The sequence below is a fragment of the Daphnia pulicaria genome, chromosome 6 (genome assembly GCF_021234035.1).
Source record: "Daphnia pulicaria isolate SC F1-1A chromosome 6, SC_F0-13Bv2, whole genome shotgun sequence".
Lineage (NCBI taxonomy): Eukaryota > Metazoa > Arthropoda > Branchiopoda > Diplostraca > Daphniidae > Daphnia > Daphnia pulicaria.
This window is the reverse complement of record NC_060918.1, coordinates 16,102,951-16,124,237: the sequence shown is the minus strand read 5'-3', so window position 1 is coordinate 16,124,237 and position 21,287 is coordinate 16,102,951. Positions and strand designations below refer to the sequence as shown.

General features: G+C 37.9%; 1 protein-coding gene across 2 annotated transcripts; it reads left to right on the top strand.

The window, feature by feature from the left end:
• Positions 1-5,467: 5,467 nt before the first annotated feature.
• LOC124343460 lies at positions 5,468-20,296 on the top strand. 2 transcript variants are annotated; one of them, XM_046796779.1, is made up of 7 exons: positions 5,468-6,380; positions 7,371-7,400; positions 17,102-17,298; positions 17,370-17,533; positions 17,658-17,847; positions 18,318-18,524; positions 18,644-20,296. In XM_046796779.1, the coding sequence occupies exons 1-7, from the start codon at positions 5,995-5,997 to the stop codon at positions 19,240-19,242; spliced, it is 1,773 nt and encodes a 590-aa protein (XP_046652735.1). In that variant the 5' UTR covers positions 5,468-5,994; the 3' UTR covers positions 19,243-20,296. The 2 variants fall into 2 exon arrangements, with proteins under 2 accessions (XP_046652735.1, XP_046652736.1); XM_046796780.1 differs by lacking the exon at positions 7,371-7,400 and having other exon boundaries at positions 5,469-6,380.
• Positions 20,297-21,287: the final 991 nt, after the last annotated feature.

Below are 21,287 nucleotides of genomic sequence, written 5' to 3'. Positions count from 1 at the left end.
TGGGTACAATAAGATTACACTATAAATGAAGAAGAACGGTCATAAATGGAAGATTCTCAACGATGTTGGCGCGGCCTTTCTCATCATCGCGGCAGATTTGACCAACGATCGTGTATATATAAAAGGGAGTATAACCCATGGATGGATGCTTTAACATGGTAAAGCCCGTAAGTCTGATCCATGGTGAGACTATATAGTAAGGGTGGAATATAGTTTGGCCGCTCGTCTATGTCGATGCCATTCCGCATAGAGAAAAGAAAATATGTAACTCCACACATTTTTATAGGGCGACGAAATCGGGTCGGCGATGACGGAAGAGCGAAGAGCCATTAAAGTAAACTTTGAAGGACCTTCGTTATGGCTCAAATGTACCCAACGACCTGCGATGCCTGCGGATGCGTGCAGCAGTTGCATCGCCAGTGTAAGAGAAGTAGAAGGGAGAAAAAGAATCCAAGAGACGCTTTATTTTTCTAATGAACAATTTGGATCTCTCAGTCGTAGTTTAACACTTGTAGACTGCAGTCCAAGATTGTCAATCAAAATTTAGGATTATTAAAGCAAACCAAATTTTTGATGAGCCAGAGCCCATTTATAGGAATGAAGTGTTAAATTTTCGTTTTCCTAGCAAATATGGGTTGTTTTTTTTTCTGAAAAATTTCTTCTTGCTATATCCAATGTCAGAATAACTCTCCACCACGAGATACAATCGGATACAATATCAGTTGCCATGAAACAAACTTCCAGGAAACGGACTCCGAGCTCGGAAATCAGGCCGTGCTCGCGCGACTATCAGGGTTTTCTGGTAGGCAGCAAGTCGAGCCTCTTTGAGTGTGGCAGCCATCAAAGTCCACAGTCCATAGGCTAAAAGAAGGGCGATGTACACTAGTCTGTATAGGCAACTATGTGGCAACACTCCTCTCATTCTGTAAACTGTTAAGTCATTGTAGCCAACTGATATATCTAGCCGAAATCATAAATTCCTTATTTGTAGTGATCTCCTCCTATTGGTGTTACCAAATAATCAAATTAGGGAGAATGTCTGGGACGCCCACCAAACAAACATTATTAAAGAAAGCCAACAGAAATGTTCGAACGAATTGAACTCAATACCGTAGGCTACACAATCTTGCATCACAATACGTGTATTTCCTGTTAGATCGAGTTAATTCAGCATCAATGCGCGTTCAAAAATTTTTTTCGTTTTCATCCATCCCAACAACCGCTTTCACAACTCTCGATTCATCATTCATCTGTCCCCAACAGACTAACGTTTATAGTGTTGCGCATTGTTGGACACAAAGACGCCTGTAATATTCTAATCCAATTTTCCTGCTTTTATTTAGTCTCAAATAGTAATACATAAATTCGCAGAAGATGAGCTTGTCAATCAGACGAGATTTCAACTATGAACCTAGCTGTAGCCTTGGCAGCTACGTATATAATTGCACTTTTAACTGCAATACGCCGAATTACGAAAGCATAGCTTATCGATCATCATATTAGTTTTTATGGAGAATATACAGCAGTACAACCAATCCGATTGTATCCGTCTGCGAATGCTGCTATGTAGGAAACGACAATTGTGTCTAGGATGAATTCGTGGTAAACGAGAACATAATATCATAATCTATGGCATGTGTTGTGAAAGGTTATCCAAACCACCAAACCCAAACACGTCCAAATATCACATTACATCGAGTAACGCAAACTATTTATGGGTGATTTAATGCTGCATCTAGTGCATTAGGTATATATCTTTCCTCCGACCACTTCGGTCGGTTGCCGCGTCAGGCAATTTTCGATAAAGAGTTTATAGTTGGTAAAATGCTGATAACTAAACATACCGAATTTGGAAAAAAAATCTAAAAGAGACCAGTGAAAAATAACGACCGTATTTAAATATTGCAGGACGCAGGACATGCAGCATTAATGATGTCCATCGTTCTGTATATAAATACCGTGTCTCCACACATAATTTTTGATTACGGTATCTCATTTATATTTCAGGATTTGTAGTTCGAGAAATAAAATGAAAGAGGTAAAATAGAACCTCCATTGTATGTACGACAATAAACGGCACTGACAAGTGACAAGCACACCAGGAGCGGCGAGCGTTGCACCACTGGTATACATATTAATAATCACGCTAGCGTTTATACTTTCAGTCCAGTTTCGGAACTGGAATGACCCCAAGAAAACATAACAGAACACAGAATGTAGATTCGATCTGGTTTTTTTGGCATCGTTGCGTTTCCTTTGGTTTCGTTTACTTTATTCGTTCATTCATCCTACAAGGTGTGGCCCATCCAAATACGAGCCAGTCGATTAAAGATAAAGAGATTTATCACTGTCACCCGTGTATTCACGCATCTCAATAGTGAGAAACCAAAATTACCACTCAGCGAAACGATGAATTGTATAACACATTAACATGTGTTTGATTATTTTAGTAATAAAGGTGCACAGTTAAAAAAACGCATTAAATTTGTTCTTAAAGCAAACAAAAAGAATTACAACAAATGTCCGAATAAAAAAATGCAAACGGGATAACAGATGATAATCGAATGCCGAGGACTGTGCAATGTGAATAAATTAAGTGGATTCGAAAATTTAAAAATAATACCAACAAGGAAAAGACGACGAAGGCGGTGACGCAACAACAGGTATCATATTGACATAATTTATTTGGATGTTTCTTGCGACTCATTTTATACCTCCACAATCGAAAATAATTATTAAACGACATGTAGAGTAGTCTACTTTTTTTTTAGTTGGTCTCATTTCATGAAAAATGAGAACGGCAGTCACGCTCTCCGATGGATTGCGCTGGCTTTGTTGGCCCCGGATCTTCACGATTCCACGATGATGTAATATCAGCTAGTGATGTCGACATCGTCATTCAATGTCGCTACTATAGACCTGCAGACATCCATATCCGGAATGTAGTAAAAATAGTCACGATCAAATTTGAATGGCTGACTTCATTCTTCTGAGTATAATGCACTATCAATGGTTGTAGCGTACAACACAAATCAACTACAGATTTCTCGGTATCCATCTGCTAGGTAATTCCCCTGAAGCTTTTGTATGCTTTCAAGGTTTGAGCCTGTTCCGCCTGACCGCTAATTATCTTCCATTTGAATTTGTTTTATTTGTTTCTTCAATTCTTGGACGGCAATTGGAATCAGAACTCAGCTTGCATCAAGGACTCTTTCAAGGTTAAACTATCTCATTAATTTTTTTAAGCTTTTAGCCGAAATCCCAAAACACAGTATTTATTCAATAACGAGATGTGAAATTGAACAGTCTGCTCTTGACCGGGTAACAGAAATGTACAGACACTCAACTGAGAGCGTCCAACAGATTATTAATGTAATGTAAGAGAAGGTTGTAATTCGATTCATCATATTCACAGAGGAGTAGATCTCATTGATAAAAGCCTCCAAGCACTTAAAAATGGCAATAACATAACATATTCATTATACCATCAATCTGACTTTCAATGTTTTTCACTAAACATTTTTGATTAACTTACAAAATTAAGAAATGTCCATCAAAACGTTCAAGTATGGCACGTTGCCAAATTATTAAGATATCTCGTGTCTGATAACGAACCGGCAACAGAAAACTGATTGATTTCCATGTCTCGGCTGTGAGGATTTTTCTATTGCCTGCAAGATGTTACACAATATGCCCTGGCGTATAGGCAATTAAGTGTGCCTGTTCCAACTACTCCACCATCTCGACCATCAATCATTCAAATTTTAGCTTGAAATTATGAAACCAAAATTTCCAAGATTCGCTTCGTATAATGACATTAGGTTGTAAGGAAGCTAGACGGTGTTGCCTATAGGCACTGAAAGCTGCTGTGTGCAGTCTAGTCATTAATCGAGAGCAAATGATTTATTCGGGTTTATTCTTGGTATTGTTCTCGGGATTACACTGGGGAGCTGAGAGAAACCTGTTAAGTTTTTCGGTCAATGCGCTTAAAATACATTTGCATCGGTTACAGCAAGTATAAGAAGCCTTTTCAGTTATCAAAAATTCAAAATGATTCGTACAAAATGTATGCGTATTAATTCGAATAATACACAATTGAATTTAAAAATGTGAGGGAAAAAGTGGACGGTAGAAGATAACATCCAAAAGTTTCCATCGCGACAATAAGTTGTAAAATCTGTACACAGCTCGGGTTTTTTTGCTTACGTAATTATTGTGATACTTTTTTATGGTTGTATCTCAACGATCGCATCGGCATTAATTGTTATCGGCTCACGAAACCCGATATAAAGAGCCATCAATGTGCACATGTAATAGCGGGTAATAGTGGAATTTCCAATGTGATGTGCAACGTACGCAAACTAAATAAAATGAAAACCATATCTGGATCCGTCTGGATGAAAAGCTAAAATGTTTTTTTTTGTTTGTTTTTCATTTCCACTCGATCTTGCAATCAGTCAGTCACCTTTTCTTGCCTGTATTGCGTAAAAAGAAATAAATGTAAAGTCAAAAGGACTATGGCGACGTATACGTCACTTGCACCAGATCTCAGACCGAGACTTTAAGAGCGGTCGGATAATAATACCGAGTGATCATAAAAGACGACTTATGCTGACGCAACCGCATGTCTTTTGACGTGTGACGTGACGTGTGTTTTCAGCAGCTGTCTTTCCACAGCAGGCCATCAATGCCGAGAGATCCCACGCTCTTCAATCCCGCCCTTTCTCTCTCTTCATTTTTGTCTCTTTTCTCTTCTTTTACAATCAAGTTTTTTCTTCTCTTTTAATACTCTATCTTATTTTTTGTTGTTGTCCTTCTCTCTCCCTTTTTCTTTCTTTCTTTTATGAATGTATGAATTTGTTTTCCTCCCTCTTTGGCCGTCGGATATTGGCATTAGTTTCGGAGAAAAGAAGTGTTGTGAAATGTCTGACGGCCCGCCCGCTTCATTCACTTATTCACTCATCTCCGTGGCTTGCCAAGACTAAAAACACGTTCAAGCCCGTTTTTTGTTTTTCCTTTTTTTCTCTTTTTTTTTATTTACTAGTTTCTCTCTCTCTCTCCTTGCCGTATCTTATATATTTCAACGCCCACTCACCCAAAAGAGCTTAAGCTCTGGCAAGGCGATAGAGAGAGAGAGAAGCTTTGGGCTGCCTCCAGCTCCATCACCGCCGCCAATATCACCAATACATACGGCCATACGCCATACCCATACAGCAGGCACACACGCAGCACGCACATCAAACACGTTCGCCTGCGTCTACACATACAGACCCACACAGCGACCAAACGAAAGCAAGCAACCTCTTCGGACTTGTGTGTGAGAGTGTGAATCTAGACAGAAACACACAGTACAGATATTCCTCTCTTTCCGTCATTTTTGTTTCCTTCTTTCTTTCCCATTCACCATCTCTTCTTCCTCCCCCCCCCCTCTTCTTTTTTTCACTCCCTCCTCCTCCTCCCTCTCTCGGCTGCTGCCTGTGTGTGTGTCCCGGACCCCCTCAAGACTTTGCACCGGCCCGAAACGTCTGCCCGCCTTCAGTCCATCCTTCCGCCTCCACTTGAGCGCACGCCGTGTCTCACCATTCTCTCGCACTCCACCAGTCTCTATAGTCGGGTTTTGGCTATCGTTCTCTCCATTCTCACTCCGACTCCCGCCGTTTCCGCGCGGCGTTCCCCGAAAAAGTTGCGCCCACTTGCACCTCTCTCTCTCTTTCTCTCTCTCTCTCTCTCTCTCTATTGCATCTGATTTCAATTTTTTGTCACTGACGGTTTTCATTCGTTCATCGAAAGGCAACTTGTTAACTCTGACTGTCCATTCTATAGATTCCAACTCAGTTGAATTTCCTTGCATCTGGCTTGTCATTTCATTTTGGGTTTCAATTGCATTTAAAATTATATAGTTCCCTGCCGTTAATTGTTTCATTGGCTATTACTTTCGGTTGGACGTTTGATAAGCGCGATAAAAAGAGCTGTAATTAAAAAAAAAAAAAAAAAATGAAAACCTTTGTTTGTCCGATTGAGCGAGTGGCGGCTCGTCGATTGTTGATCTGTTTCGTGCTGGTTCATGTGCTGACGATGATCGAGTGTCTTCCGCTGTCCGGCACGGCTGCCGTCCCTTCTGCTTTGTCCTCGTCGTCGCCGCTCGGCGAAGACCTTCTTCGTCTCTTCAACGTCAGCAACGAAGATGTCGAAGCCTCTCGCCAAAAGCAGCTCGCCATCCGCCATTCCAGCAGTGTCAATCACCATAATTTCCCCGCCAACAGCCGCCAGCAACAACACCACCACCAACAGCATTCATCGTCGCATGCTGCTCATCCGGAAGTGGCGGTACCTGCATCCGCTTATGACGCTCAAATCAGCATCATTCATCAACGCAACAGGTAATAGCTTCTTAAAATTTTTGAAGCTTTTTTTTCACTTTGGTGTTCACGTTATTTTTGAATTCTCTAAAAATTCGATGGAAATGTGGGAGTATCACAATAATTTCGCGTAATTGGGCTCGAAATTAGGTGATTTACTCCTCATTTTGTTTCTATAATTTTTTTTGTTTAAATATTTACTGTTTTCTTTTGTTAACGGGGAAATTTGGTTTCGTGAGTTGCACAAGTAAATAATTCGGTCGCTACGATAGTTCAGCAATTAGAAATTCAGATTGGAAAATGATTGCTGCTTAGGTTCTAAATATGGTTACTACAGAAGTCAGTAATTTCTATTATTTTGTGTGATTGCTTGTTTAAGTTGCACTCCATCACCAAGACACCTACATTCGCTTTAATTAATTTTGGTTGATAGTAGTAATTAGTCTTTTGTCGTTTAGAGTTGATTACATTTCACCACTGTGTGGGTGGCAGTGTCTGATGGGTCTTTATTGCGGACTTCAATTGCATGAACGCTAAAGGCGCAATCCGTCACGTACAGGATATTGCTGACACGCAAACATTCCACACTGAATGATATTATAGTCTGCCAATCCGTATTTGCCGATCGAGTGGCGCAAGATATACGGTATTAGGTTGTTGCTGTAATATACATTTTTAGACTCTAGCTCGAATAATAAGGAATGTACTATGCATTATCAAGTTATCAGTATTTCATTTTATTGGGATTCTATAGATCAGTGCAAGTGTGTACATCAGATAAATTCACAAAAACATGATTATATTAATGACAGGCAGTAGACGTCAACTTTACGCAGATTCTATATTTTACCGTCACTATACAAATATGAAAAAAATACTTAATTTTGGGTTCCCAACGTCTTGCAGTAATGGCCATTATTTAATTAATAGTCGAAGTTTTTTTTTTATTATTCCCATTGTTTCCAAATTGGTTTTCTGTTGTTGTTGTTGTTTCCTTTTTTTAATTTTCAGATCAAATGTGGCTGTTAATATGAGCACTAGGTAAGGAAACATTGATGACACCACAATTCCCCATTTTGTAATATCCTCGAATATCCTGCATTCAGTAAAAACATTTCCACGTATTATCTATCTATAGTAGTAAAGTAGGCTATAACTACAAAATACCGCAGCTATTTTTTCTGCAGCTTTGCGTTTATACTTACATTTGACTTGCCTGTGGCGACCACTGATGAATGGCAACTCGTCGTTTCTCATCTAGTAAATGCAAAATTAATGAAATGCAATAATACAGTAACTTGTAAGCGAATGCTGAATGCTGCATTAGCTCCGCATCAGCTAATATTTTTACTAAAAGCTCAAATTTTTGCTAACGGACCAGTTTGCTTTAGCGAGGGGAGGTTATAATTTGTTCACCCGTCGCCTCGCATTTTTCATTTAAATAAACTACATATTTATAGCGTATGAATGACGCGCATGCCGTTGCCGGAAGTGTTGTTCAAAGTAGTTGGGCGCTATACTACCTACTTATCTTCCATTGCTATGTAGACATTTCTTGCTAAATTGTGTAGACCTATACAGTACCCTCACAAAGTTTGGAAACACGGCGAGTGTTTCCGCGCTTCTAACACGGCGGTTTACGGGCCAAAGTGTCTCCCTTTTTTCGCGATAACTCACGTTTGAGTTATCGCAAAGCAAATTTAAAAAAATCATCTTGGTGAGGAAAGAATTTCCTTTCACCATGATTTTTTTCAGATTTTAGTAAATTGAAGTTTATCCCCAAAGTGCTAGACATAAAGTTTGGAAACATCGGCGCGCTCGCCATATGTTTCCAAGCTAAAGTGTATGCTAGTTAAAAAATCATAAAAAATTGAAATTAATCAATTTTTACTTGAAACTTGCACCAACGGTAGACGACATAGTCGTCTACATTTGGACAAAGTTTCAAATTTTTTAAATGAAAAGCTGATTTTTGCCGATTTTTTAAAGAAAAAATGCCGATTAATTTGGAGAGAACAAAGGGGTCCGGTGGTTTTCCCTCTTCTATTCTTCCCTCGGGGCAGGATACGCACCACGCGACGTGAGAAGAAAAATTAACATTTAATAAAAAAATCGGCAAAAATCAGCTTTTCATTTAAAAAATTTGAAACTTTGTCCAAATGTAGACGACTATGTCGTCTACCGTTGGTGCAAGTTTCAAGTAAAAATTGATTAATTTCAATTTTTTATAATTTTTTAAAGTTGTTTCCAAACTATGTGAGGGGACTGTATGTATTTAGTAATCTGTCTAGCCTTTAAATTGCGTTGGTAAATTTAGTCGCTGCGATGAAGGAATAAATGGGCAGGCTAGTTTTCCTCTTGAAGAACAGCCATGACTGCACTCACTTTATTTTGCCTAATATTTGTCAACCCACTCAAAACGCTGGTTGTTGCTCCGATTTTAAATTGAGATATTTCGTATATGAATAGACGGCCTACGAGTGAGCAAATCTATGTCTGTGACATTTCGCTTCGCACAGCGTGGCCCTCGTCTTTTTTTGTTGGCAGCTTTGGTTTGCGTCAATCCAGTCAAGTGGTCACTTTCAGTAGTGGGAGGGAAAAGCCATTCGGTAAATCGGGTCGATAATAATCACACCAAAACTCTTGACTTTTTGAGCGTCGTGATTTTTTGGCTTCTGGGCGTCTCTTTTTTTTTCGATGGTGGGTATGATGACTTACACCCCGATTCAATTGCTTTTCATTTTGATGCCCACAAATTGATTACATATTTGCTGCCTCAGTTTACGTAGGTGTCGATTAGGCTGAAGAAAGGCTTCACGGAATCAGCAGTGCGAAATTTATTGGGAAAACATAGATACTGTAGAAATAGTTTACTAATGTGAACCTTCGTGGGTGGGCATGCACATCAGAGTGCTCTCTAAGAAACGCTGTGTTGAAAAAGGGAAACATGACCATGCTTTGAAAATATTCTAAATTCTATGTTTTCAAAACGGAAACACAAAGTTTAAAAAATGGAGTAAATTTCTTTTTCTCATTTTTACCTTCGCGCCACTTTTGACATTAAACCTAATAAACGCCCCTCATTAAACGACACATGATTTAACTAAACATTGCGTTAAGAAAAGGTAAAAATGTTAACTTTTTGCATCTCTTTGGCGGGATGTAAAAAACAAACATTTTGAAACATCAACAAATGAAATAAGTATATATCGCGTGAATTGGTTTGATAATCAAGTTTATTGCAAACCTTATCTTTAGTTTGAATACATCCTAGCAGAAAATTATCAACGGCTTGTTTCCTCCAAATTTCACACAGCGGCGGTAGGATAATTATTCAACATACTTAATAAAAGGCCCATGCCACTTATTTGATATGGCTGCGATGGGTATTGAACTCGGAACTCCCGGGTCCCAGCTCGATGCTGATCCACTGTGCCATTCTAGATATATTTAGAATCCTTCACAATCATGGCATATTAGACGATGGGCGTTGGGACCTTTGAAAATTTTTCCGAATATCCAAACATCACTTCCAATTCGCTTCGTAGCACCCATCACACACACCACACAAATGAATTAAAAAACATTATATGAGCCATTTGGCGACACACTCGATGCATAGATATGCTTAGTCAACTATATCGACGGACAAACTAGATGTATAGGCCATTTCACGCACCGTGCCTATGCACGTTACGTATGTTTAGGCAATACGCATACATATAGCATACGAAAGAAACAGTACATAATGAAAAGCTTTTTTTACACTAATTGTATTAAAGTATGTTGACTGATAGTACTTTTGGGACTTAAAGTACTTAATCTGTTGAATCGTACTTATTTGAAAAAGTTGTTTATGGCTTTCTTGAAACTATGTTTGGAATTGTCCCCTCAATGAATTTTTTTTATCTAATAAAATGAATATATAGAGGATGCAGAGGATTAGATTTTTACCAAATTAAGTATAAATGCATTAGCTGCAAATTAAGGTATTCAACTTTAAAGTTAATTCATTTATTTATGTAAATAAAATTTTGTAAGAATTTCGAGAAATATGCAAATAAGGGGAGGGATAACAAGGCCATGGCTTCCAGCATAGCCTGGGGTTCTTTCGGGGCGGTTAGGTTAAAAACAAAAAGAAAACAAATGTGTTTGGTTGGGGGGAATCATTTTTGTTTCGAAAAAAATTTCTAAACATCGTGTGTCGGAGGAGGTGACAAACAAGTCATGTTTAGATATAGCAAAACATTAGTTTCCTTTTAGAACACAGCGTTTCTTAGAGAGTGGGTTTTCAGGCTATTGACTGCGATACAACCGGGAATGACCAGGAACACCAAATTGTCAAAGGCAATCGACGAAGCGAAAGAAAAATCCAAAGTGGAAGTAGTGGATCAAAACAAGTGATTCAACGAGATGGATGAAAAAGTTATATATTTAAAAGTGACATCCCAGCAAGTCCCACACAAGCAAAGCAGAATTTAGAACCGTGTAATCGCATGTAATCAGCCGAGTGTGCCAAGATCACCTGTTTCTGGCGTAATTATTCTTTCATGTTGGCTTTGGGGAAAAGGGAGAGCTATTTTTACGCGTTCCAAGGAATAGACTTAACATTTCATGACTAGGATTCAATTATAGAAATTCTCTTGAAGTGACGAGCATGGGTTTACACCCGAGGGGTGCTGTTTTCTACTGGCTAGAAATAGCAACAGATTATATTGATTTGATTTCGTGTTTGGCTCTGTCTTCCACAACACAAGAAAACCTGTCAAATTAATGATTGAAAATTATAAATAAATAAAAGGTAATAATACAGGTTACAAGATTACACGCTCGTAACCAGATTACGCCTAGCCTACTGCAGTAACCAAGACCATCAACTAGCATCCATAACTCTTTTCTGATGAGTATTTTTTTATATACTGTATGTGTATCGAGAAAAGTCAGGCGGAGAGAATCATGTTAACGAATTACGGAGCAGTTTTGCATAGGCGTCATAGCAAAAAAAAAAAAATGAACAAGGGATTATTTAAATTTTATTTCCACAACCACAGCCTTGTCTTTTTAACAATGAATAACAATTTTTGCTGAATTTGTCACGTTTGGTTATAAGTTTCCATATATGTTAGAGTGCAAAGAGGAATGATAGACGTTGTATGAGGATTAAGGAAGGACGCCACGGGGCGCCCCTATGGGACATATTGTCGAGAGAAATTAACAGTACTCATACACAGCAGCACACTTAAAGCATATGCTTAATACTTTTAACAAGGTTTACAAACATGATGAAATCTGTAATGGCCTAGTCTCTAAATGTATTTTAAAAAAAAGGAAAACGCGGATATTCCAGTTTCTGAATAATCATTCCATTTCTAGAACCTATCCTGTTTCTGTGCTGTCTTCATACTGAATGAAATAATTGCTTACTTCTTCATTCCGTTCTTCATAATTGAGTTAAATTTATTATATAATACGCAACATAACATATTGCATCGCTAAAATTTTTATCATACGTGATCAAAATTTTTGATCAAAATTTAAAGAGGCAGGTGATGTTTCAGGTTTATTCAGGTACACATTTTTCGCCCACACGTTCTACTTTGTGTTGTTTAATTTAGCTGGATTCAGTCTTTCCGGAAGTTATATCTTGTTCCTTGACTTTATTCTTTCGTCGTTATTTTTTTTTACCCATCAGAATTCTTCCTTAATTTTTTTATGGGGCTCGAGTTTTTCCACCCACTCCCCACCCCCGTGCTTTTTTGGTCACGTGGTGATGGTATAAACGAAATTTTAGAAGTCGAATGTTTGTTATTTGTAAGATTCCAATTCGCAAAGATTGCGCTGTCATGTTTTACAATCTTTTCTCACGCTAAGGCTATTCCCCGTAGCAAATAGATCTGTTACAAATTGCTGTTACGGTTCATTTTACATACAGTAGTGGACCCACTCTAAGTTTGGAAATATGACGAGTGTTTCCGCACTGTTAACACGGCGGCTTACGAGCCAAAGTGTCCCCTTTTTTTCGCGATAACTCGGATAACTCACGTTTGAGTTATCGCAAAGAAAAACTAAAAAATCCTCTTGTAGAGGGAATAACATGCATTTTTGGCGATTTTTTTTTTAAATTATATTTTTGTGTTTTTCTCGCGTCGCATGGAGCGTATCCTGCCCCGAGGAAAGAATACAAGAGGGAAAACCGCCGGACCTCAATGTTCTTCCTCATTCTTTTTCCTCCATTCTTCCCCCGGGCAAGGATTTCGCCCCTGCACCATCAAAATTAATCAACCTTTTTTATTTCAAAAATCGCCAAAAATCAGTGATTTATTTTAAAAAATTGAAACTTTGCCCAATTTGTCATCTACCTTTGGTGCAAGTTTCAATTTGAAATTTACAAATTTTAATTTTTGGCAATTTGTTAAGTGCCACACCCTTTAGTATGGAAACATAAGGCGGAAACGCAAATGTTTCCAAACTGAAAATCTATGGATTCGCGGGTAAAGTGCTATTCACAAAAATTTCAAAAAATCATGGTGAAAGCATGTTACTCCCTCTACAAGAGGATTTTTTAGTTTTTCTTTGTGATAACTTAAACGTGAGTTATCGCCAAAAAAGGGGAAAACTTTGGCCTGTAAGCCGCCATGTTAAAAGCGCGGAAACACTCGTCGTGTTTCCAAACTTGGGGTGGGTACTGTACCTGTGAACAGATCCGTGTCAGGTCTGATACAGTTCTGTTTCACAAGAAATTTATTGCCTTGATTTTGTCTGTTTTGCAGATTTCGGTTAAAGTGTGTTTTTCAAACTTGTTGAACCGATCTGTTTTATCTCTCGAAAACAGAATTCTGGTGAGACCATTTTCCATATGTTTATGTGTTATTTGTTTTTACGGAGTAAAGCAGTTCTGGGACAGGTTTCAGGTCATTTCTCACATGTTCACTATTTTTTATTGTAATACAGCATCGACATGTTCCGTGTGTCTATCAAGCAGAAAGCAGGATTAAATAGAAAAATAAATATATTTTACTTAGGTTATAGTAGAGAATTGATGTTGTTTACCCACTTTATAGCACCGGACTAAAAGTATTTTTAACCTAAATAGATAAAAAACTTTGTAATTGGTGTAGGGCCGATCTCGGTCTTGTGAATAAGAGTAGTAGTCATAGGTTGCACGCAGTTTGGAGACACGCCAGACCGGTTATTGAATGTATAAGTTTACAAGTTGTATGATTTGATGATTATACACTATAGGTATACATATGACATTTACGTGATCATAAGTTAGTGGTCGTGATGCAGATGGGTATAGTACCCGAATAGGATATCAGGGGTTGATAGTTGAATTGATAGTTCAATACCAAATCACTCGGAAATTGTATCTTTTTTACTCGAAAATTTGTTTTTTCTCTTTAATAGTAATTTAAATTACAGATCTGTTACATACCTGCATTTTTTTACAGTTTGTAAGATTGTCCCATTTCAAACGATTTACAGAATCAACAGATCTGTAACAGACCTGAAACAGATTCTGTGTGCTACCCGGGTATTCATTAAAAAAAAATTAGTCGTGTGCGATCTTCTACGTTCAAAGGGAAAAAGAGACTAGAAATAGATACATTTTGTAGGTAAACTAGTGCTGAAAAATGAAGATAAAAGCCATACATTTCGGCCTCACACACATTTTCTAACTTTGCTGTGAAGTTATCGCTATTTTTTTTTAAATTCCTCTGGTTTATATCCTATTGCATAGTGCATGCAAACTAGATACAAAATATATACTACCTAGTTCTAGAATAGTTGATGCCTTCATTTGTCAATAGCTATATGGGCGTATTTATAAATGTTTTACAAGTTGAGCAATACAGCGGCTTTGGCCAGACATCTTATTGGTATTCGGCGGGAAGGGGCTTGCAGCTTTAAGCTTCGAATGAATGAATAGATGGATGAATGAATCTTGTACTTAGTCACTCCTCCAAAGACGTTGAGACTGCATGAGGAAGACAAGGATTGATCAATCTGTGTAGTACAATGGGGAAAGCAACGCCAAAGAATGAGGAAAGGGTTGGTAGAAAGAGAAGGAGAAAAAGGAACGAACTAGGAGATCTTGGCTCTTTTATCAAATAGGGGGAAAATGTCAAAATGATGAAGATCTTACCATTTACGCACTTCTTATTGTACGATTGACAATCTACACACAGCACTCGCAGACTGCTTTTTATCGCGTTAGTCAATGAATGTCTTATGTAGTTTATTTCCCTATTTCTAGCGCGGTGGCCAACACCTCTCCGCCAGCCTGGTGCAGCACACATAAAGTAGTCATGGTCAATGCCTGCATGTTTTCTGTATCCTTTTGTGGCTTTCCACTAGTTTCTCCCTAAAAAAGAGTAGCAATAATTACTTTCGTGCGTGGTACGATTAGATGTTTGTGAAAAATACCGATACCAAAAATACCAAAAATCTCTCTCCCCCTTCTTTCTCTCAAGCGTCTCGACACTGCCTTCACTATATCTAACGGAAGTCGTGAAATGAAAGTGTGGTCAAGACCAAAGAGAATTTGATAGGGAAGCATTTCACAGCTCCTCTACCTATATATTATTTATTGAGTTATTCCTCCCACATAGTGTTTACTGTAGTGTAGCACAGTACTCGTTTTTTTTGTGTTGCTGACCCTCACCCCTTCTTCTTCTTCTTCATTTTTCTTTTGGCTTACCAAAGATCCATAGACTTTTGTTTTCATCTTCATCTCTTTTGGAGAAGTGCGAAGTGTTGCTGACACTGTCATTCATTCCCCTTGCTCTTTGCCGGCTGGTGGTGGCGGGTGTCTGCATTCCTCATCTCCTCTAAACCCCCTCCATCTGCCATCACATGCCCCCTTCTTCTTATTTCTCCTCTTCTGCTCTTTCTGTTTTTCTCCTTCTTCTTCTTGTGTCTTCGCTTTTTCTTCTTCTTCTTTTTTTCTTCTTCTTCTCTCCACCTTCTTGGCATTTGTAACGTCGCATGTTTTCGGGTTTGAAACCGTGTTCCTCTTGGTTCGACGAAAAGTAGCATGTCTGGACCGATATAAGTCTGTGCGTCATAGAATGGACGCGTCTGTGTTTACATTACGTGTTATGTGCCGTGTCTGTGACGGAAATCGGAAAAAACCGCTCCAAGTTTTTCCTGTCTGGAACTGCCCGACTGTGAAGACGCATGCACGAGCCCTTCTCGTGCTCAGATAGACTTTTATGAAACGCTCCACGTGTTCCATTTTCCAATTGTGTCCTCTCATGACATAAAAAATGTCTCATGTCTCAATTTCCCTAATTCTCAAATTTCCCTTAATTGACCAAATGTTCCGACACAACAGTACAAGGGAAAACGTCATATGAGGAAATGGTAGACTTAAACGCCTTGCAAAAGTGTTGCACAGGAAAAGAAAAAAAGGAATAGGTTTATTTGAAGCAACTCAAATAGTTAGTGTGTGTGATGATTTGTTTTTGTCGTCTCAAAAATATATGTACGAGTGAAACCAAGATATTTGTACTTATAAGTCAACAATTCGTTGGCGGCTCAAGTGTACTGTCGACACTAAAAAATGATAACGAATGGAAAAGCGTGTTATTATTAATGCTAGTCTGTAATACGATCTCTGTTATTGTTATTTTTGCATATTTAGTAATAAGACATCCAGATTTAAGAACATAAAGCTGTCGTATATGCTGAAAGAGAATTTACTTCTTTTAAATATCATTTCTATGTGAATAATTTTCCGTTACTCGGTGACCAGCATGTATTTTTGTATTTTAGTTATTCATCCACTTGCATGCCGTTAATGTTAACAAAAAGAATCAAGAAAGACGTAAAGAAATTCCGTGAAATCTTGTTCTACCGAGCAACCAAATTATTACCTCTACTTAAAAGAAAATCAGAAAGTAAAAAAATTACTTTGTGATTGCTGTTGTTCTATTTTGGTGTTTCATCTGCATTTATGAAACTCGTTCGTACACGCTCATGAAATAAGGAGTTCAACATAAATAGACAAGAGATGAGAATACATGGCCCACTCAGGCGATATGAATCATACATTAACGATTGCCCAGTGGAACAATCAATCCGTCAATCTTCCTGTAGCCAATCTTAAAAAAACAAAAGTTTTATCGTGTGAGAAGTAAACAAAAAAAGGTTCAGAATAAATTCACACTCGCCGTTAACGAGTTGTACCCCAAGAGCCGCGACCAAAGCTATTTCCACAGATAATTATTTTTCAAGAATTTACTGTTACGGGAATTAATTTTCAGCATTATTTATAGATTCTCTCATGTACTTGTATTATTCATTATTTTTCCTCAGTCTTATTTTCTTTGTTTTTTTTTAGGGGAATGTTTCATACGCTTGCATGAATATATTTTGTATTCGGTCCCAAAGTATGAAGGCTAGATATGAAATATATGATCAAAACTATACACAAAGACAGGGAATGTCTAGAAAATATTCGTAGACCTGCATAGTAACATTCTTCTTTAGTTTGCATTTTGTCTGTTCTTAGTTCTTACCTTGACCGCTTTTTCCATACCTTTTGAACGGTTTCATGCTCCAACAATAAACCAATAGTCTGTTATTAACTTTCACTTAACTCTTTTACTATTTTATTCCGCATTGTTAATCTACATTAATTTTTCCCTGCTCGATTTTTTTTTTATTTAAAAAACTTTTCCAATCTTTTAAATTGAACTATTAATTTTAAACATTTGATTCGGATTGATGATTTTTAGGTCGGCTCTTCAACGTAAACAAGAAGTGTTCCGAAATGTTCTGGGTTTTGTTAACCTTAATGGTCGTCCTCAAATTCCGGCAATACCGGGAGGGACATTGCCCGGTGCTCCCCCAATTCCCCCTTTTTTCTCTCCGTTCCAACGCCCTGAAGCAACAGTCGACCTCTACGAACGCACTCGTTACCTGCAACCATCATGTATGATGAATGAATTTTGAAGAGCAGTTGATCACAATTTATTTCTCTGTTTTACGTTTTCATTGTCACAGGTGACGGGCCGAAACACGCGGATGAAGAAATCTGGTCGTCAGGATCCTCATCACCACTGTCATTTCATCTGTTCTTCAATCTAAGCGGGATCCAATCTCAGACTCGTAATGGGTTCCAACTTTTTGTCACTGGGGCTAAGTTGCGTCTACTTAAATTCGTTGAGGTAGGTGAAACAATATGATTGACAAATCAACAGGCAACTGTGCCTGAACTGGGCCTGAACTGGGAATTATTTTTATAGATTGTATTCTTGTTTCTGCTGCTAACTTTCATATTTTTTTTGCCAGGGAGAGGCGTTTCCTTCAGTCAACCTCGGCCCAGAAAAAGCAGATACAAGCTCAGGATTCGTTGGTCTAGAACAACCTCTGCAAATGCTGAAAGCCGTACCATTTTTTGACACCCCATTGCAGCCTTCGGACGAAGAGAAAATTCGCGTCTCGGTTCATAATTATACTCGCGCTCTCAAACGAAACCGTGGTACATATTGCATTTCTTTTTTAAATTAAATAATTCGTGTTAGGCATAACTTTGCAGACGAGCGTTAAAAACTGTACAGATAGGAATAAATTAATACTATAGGCTTTCCTGTTTGGGAATAACAATAGAAATGCTACGCAATTCGTTACATTGTAATTCTTTTCATTTTTACATTTTCATACTTCTGGGAAACTACCAAACTCATTTCGTTACTCGGGATCGAGGTGGTGTACCATAGTTTGAATATTTAAATGAATTTCAATTCTCCGGCGGTTTTTTTAGGTCGTTCTATCATGAAAATAGACCGAAAAATTAACACAGAATAATCAATCAAAATCCCGTGAGCTTTAAAACATTTGATGGTCGATATATTTTTATTCTTAATACATTTATTAATATGCAATGCTATTATGATTTTCTACTAACGAAAAATAATCATTTCTCGTTTCCATTTTTTGCGATACAAACAGTCCAGAAGAAGAAGTTGTTAGACTCTCAAATGGCTATGGCCAAAGAAGAAAACTTTATGAAGCTGGACATTAAATTGGCCGCTCGATGGTGGCTTGCTCCAGGTGGCCGTAACTTTGGACTGGCGATAGAAGTAGAAGACACAGATGGTCAGCGCAAGCCAGTTACTCGCTTTTTCCGACCACGTAACTGCTCTTCTGAAATTGAAGGTAACAGATCATCGATTTTTGTTTGTTGTTGATTTTTTTGTGCCACACAGATCCCCATTTGATGTACGGAGGGATATCCTATTAAAATAGCATATATGACTTTACCTGTTTGCGCACAGGTTCCATCCGATCCGACGAAATTTTAGACCCAACAAACGTCGTTTCGCCTGTTCTTGAGCTGACAGTCATTGAAATGCCCGAAGGTAGGAGTGTGTTCGAGATACCATCAAGTGTCATCAAAGGCCGATTTGAAGAAACGGAAAGCGTTGGAAGTGAATATATCGACACACTGAGTGAAATAATGGAAGAGCCGACATTGCGAAAGCATCGACACCAGCACTCGAGTCGTATTATTCACACTTCCCAGGAAGAGCAGGCGGACGAAGCAGTTTTCCGAATAAACAACAAAACATTGAAGAGTGACTTTGCGTCCAGCCCCACCACAGTAGGGAAGCACAGGATTTCACATCGCACGAGCAATCAGACACCAAACCATCGTCCGACCTTATCTCCAGTACCGACCTTAGCCACTCTGGAAGATCATGATCTTTTACGAGAGATTGAAGAAGAAGAAACGATTTGGCCCGAGGTTGACGAGTCACGCAACCTGTTACGCTCTACCAGCATTTTCTTGCAGAGAATGATGCAACAGCCACCACAACAGCATAATTCGAAGATGACACATTTTTCCCGGACTAAAGACAACAGAAAACAATAGATATCTAATTCACTTGATTCCCCAGTGACTCGAGACTCGATTCTAGAAAGAATGATAAAAGAACAAAAAGAAAATAGAGTTTTTTTTTGGAAAGCGCCATGTAAAAATATAAATTCGACTTACTGGGATGGGAATCCTGGTATCCACTATCGAAAAAAATCCTCACATCCCACTCCTCGCCTGCCTGCTTTAGAACGTTCCCGTCTTGTCCCATACCTCTTAGAAATCATATCCCTTAATCAGATACCCAAGTTTAAAGTTCCATGTAAAAAAATACAAATACAATAGTAATAAATAAGTAAATAATAATAATAACAATAATAATAAATAAAAATAAAAATAGATTTTAATTTGACTCGTTGTAACCGATTTGTCGACTATGGTTTATCTTTTGCCCATACCATGTAAATCAAATTTTTTTTCGAATGGCAAAATAAGTGTCGCACTTACTACATTAACTAAAACTACCATCTGCGTCCTAGACTAGATTGCAACTGTTTAAAAACCGTGGCCAACCATTCCTTACCTAATAGGTATTCTCTCAATATTTTAAAACCCAGATAGTCTCGCGAATAGATTATGCCAAACGCCATTGATGGCTAAGATTTGACGATTTATTTTCCCCAATAGTTCATCATTCTTCATTATATTATGATATTCTCGACATTAAATATCTGGTTTGATTTGTTATTTTGTAATGCTATAGAGATAACGTACAACCCTAATTGCGCTGTACTGAAATTGAGCCGCTTCTGTACCACACTATTTCATCTCATCTACACTCGCCACAGCCTTTTCAAATTTATCAATTGAACAGATGTTGGCTATGTACATATGTCAAGAAAATAATTTGCGAACAAGGTATCGCGTGTTGCCCTATGATAATTTATATACAAAACTTAAAAAGATTAAATAATCCAAATCGATTTAATGAATATTGTCTCTTCAACGTTACGTTCTTGTAAAACTTCTTTCTTTCACAATCCCCTAGTTCTTGTTACTTATTTGATATTGTTGTACGGTATTTTTATGTGAATAAACGTCAAAACCTACACTTTAAATATTTAAAACAATCATTAAAACTCTTACTAATTCCTAAAAAAAGTAATGTCTGTCTTTTGGGTATTCTGGGAAACTCAAAAGTCTGTGTTTTGTGTGAATCAATCTAAATGGAATTATGGAGTAACAGCCACAATCTTCACTCTTAAGAAGAAATCTATCCCTCAAGTGTCCTAAGTCCCCTCTTTTTGGTGTAGGATTTTTCTGGAAAAGAATCCCGAAAGGACTAAGGCATTCCGGAATGAGTTAATTAGTTATATATAAAATAACACATTGTGTTTATTTCGAGAATTTGATTGATCAAATTGCAATCGAAAGATTTCGGGATTCGTTTCAAATTACTACCTAGTTTTGACAAATAAAAATTGATTCGGCTTTTTCTTTGGTATAATACCTCTCCCTTAAAACCACTTAAAACCACAGGTCCATTTCACGATTTCATTTTGTGGAAAAATAGCTAGTAAAATTTGAAACCAGGTTGCCAACAATAATGTAAAAATTGCCATTCGAATTTGCAGTCGTAAAAAATGCATAGAGAACTTTATTGCTTCGTCTTCTTGTAACGTGTTCTTTAAAACCTGTAACCAAAATGGTTCTGTCAAGATTTGAGATTTGACGTGACCATATAAAATTGTTGACTACAACTCCGGGGCTGTATATAAAGGGGAGGATCGCCTGTCTCAAGGCAAGTAGATCATGGTAGGGTTCACAGAATTATACCTGGTTACAGCAAGAATTCGTCCAACAAATACAAATTAGCTTAAAGTTTTTAAGATGATTAGCACTTAATCGCGGTACATTCAACAATGGTAAAAAAGCCCATAAATTCTGCGTTGAGTGATGTTATTTGCTACGTTACTTTGTTTAGTTGCAATTAAATAAAATCTAGAAATATATTTTGTGGGGAATTCTGGTAAGGCATAAAAGGAATATTTTTGACAGTCTAGAACCAATAAGCGTGGCTTAAGCAGAAAATTTTTAACGTC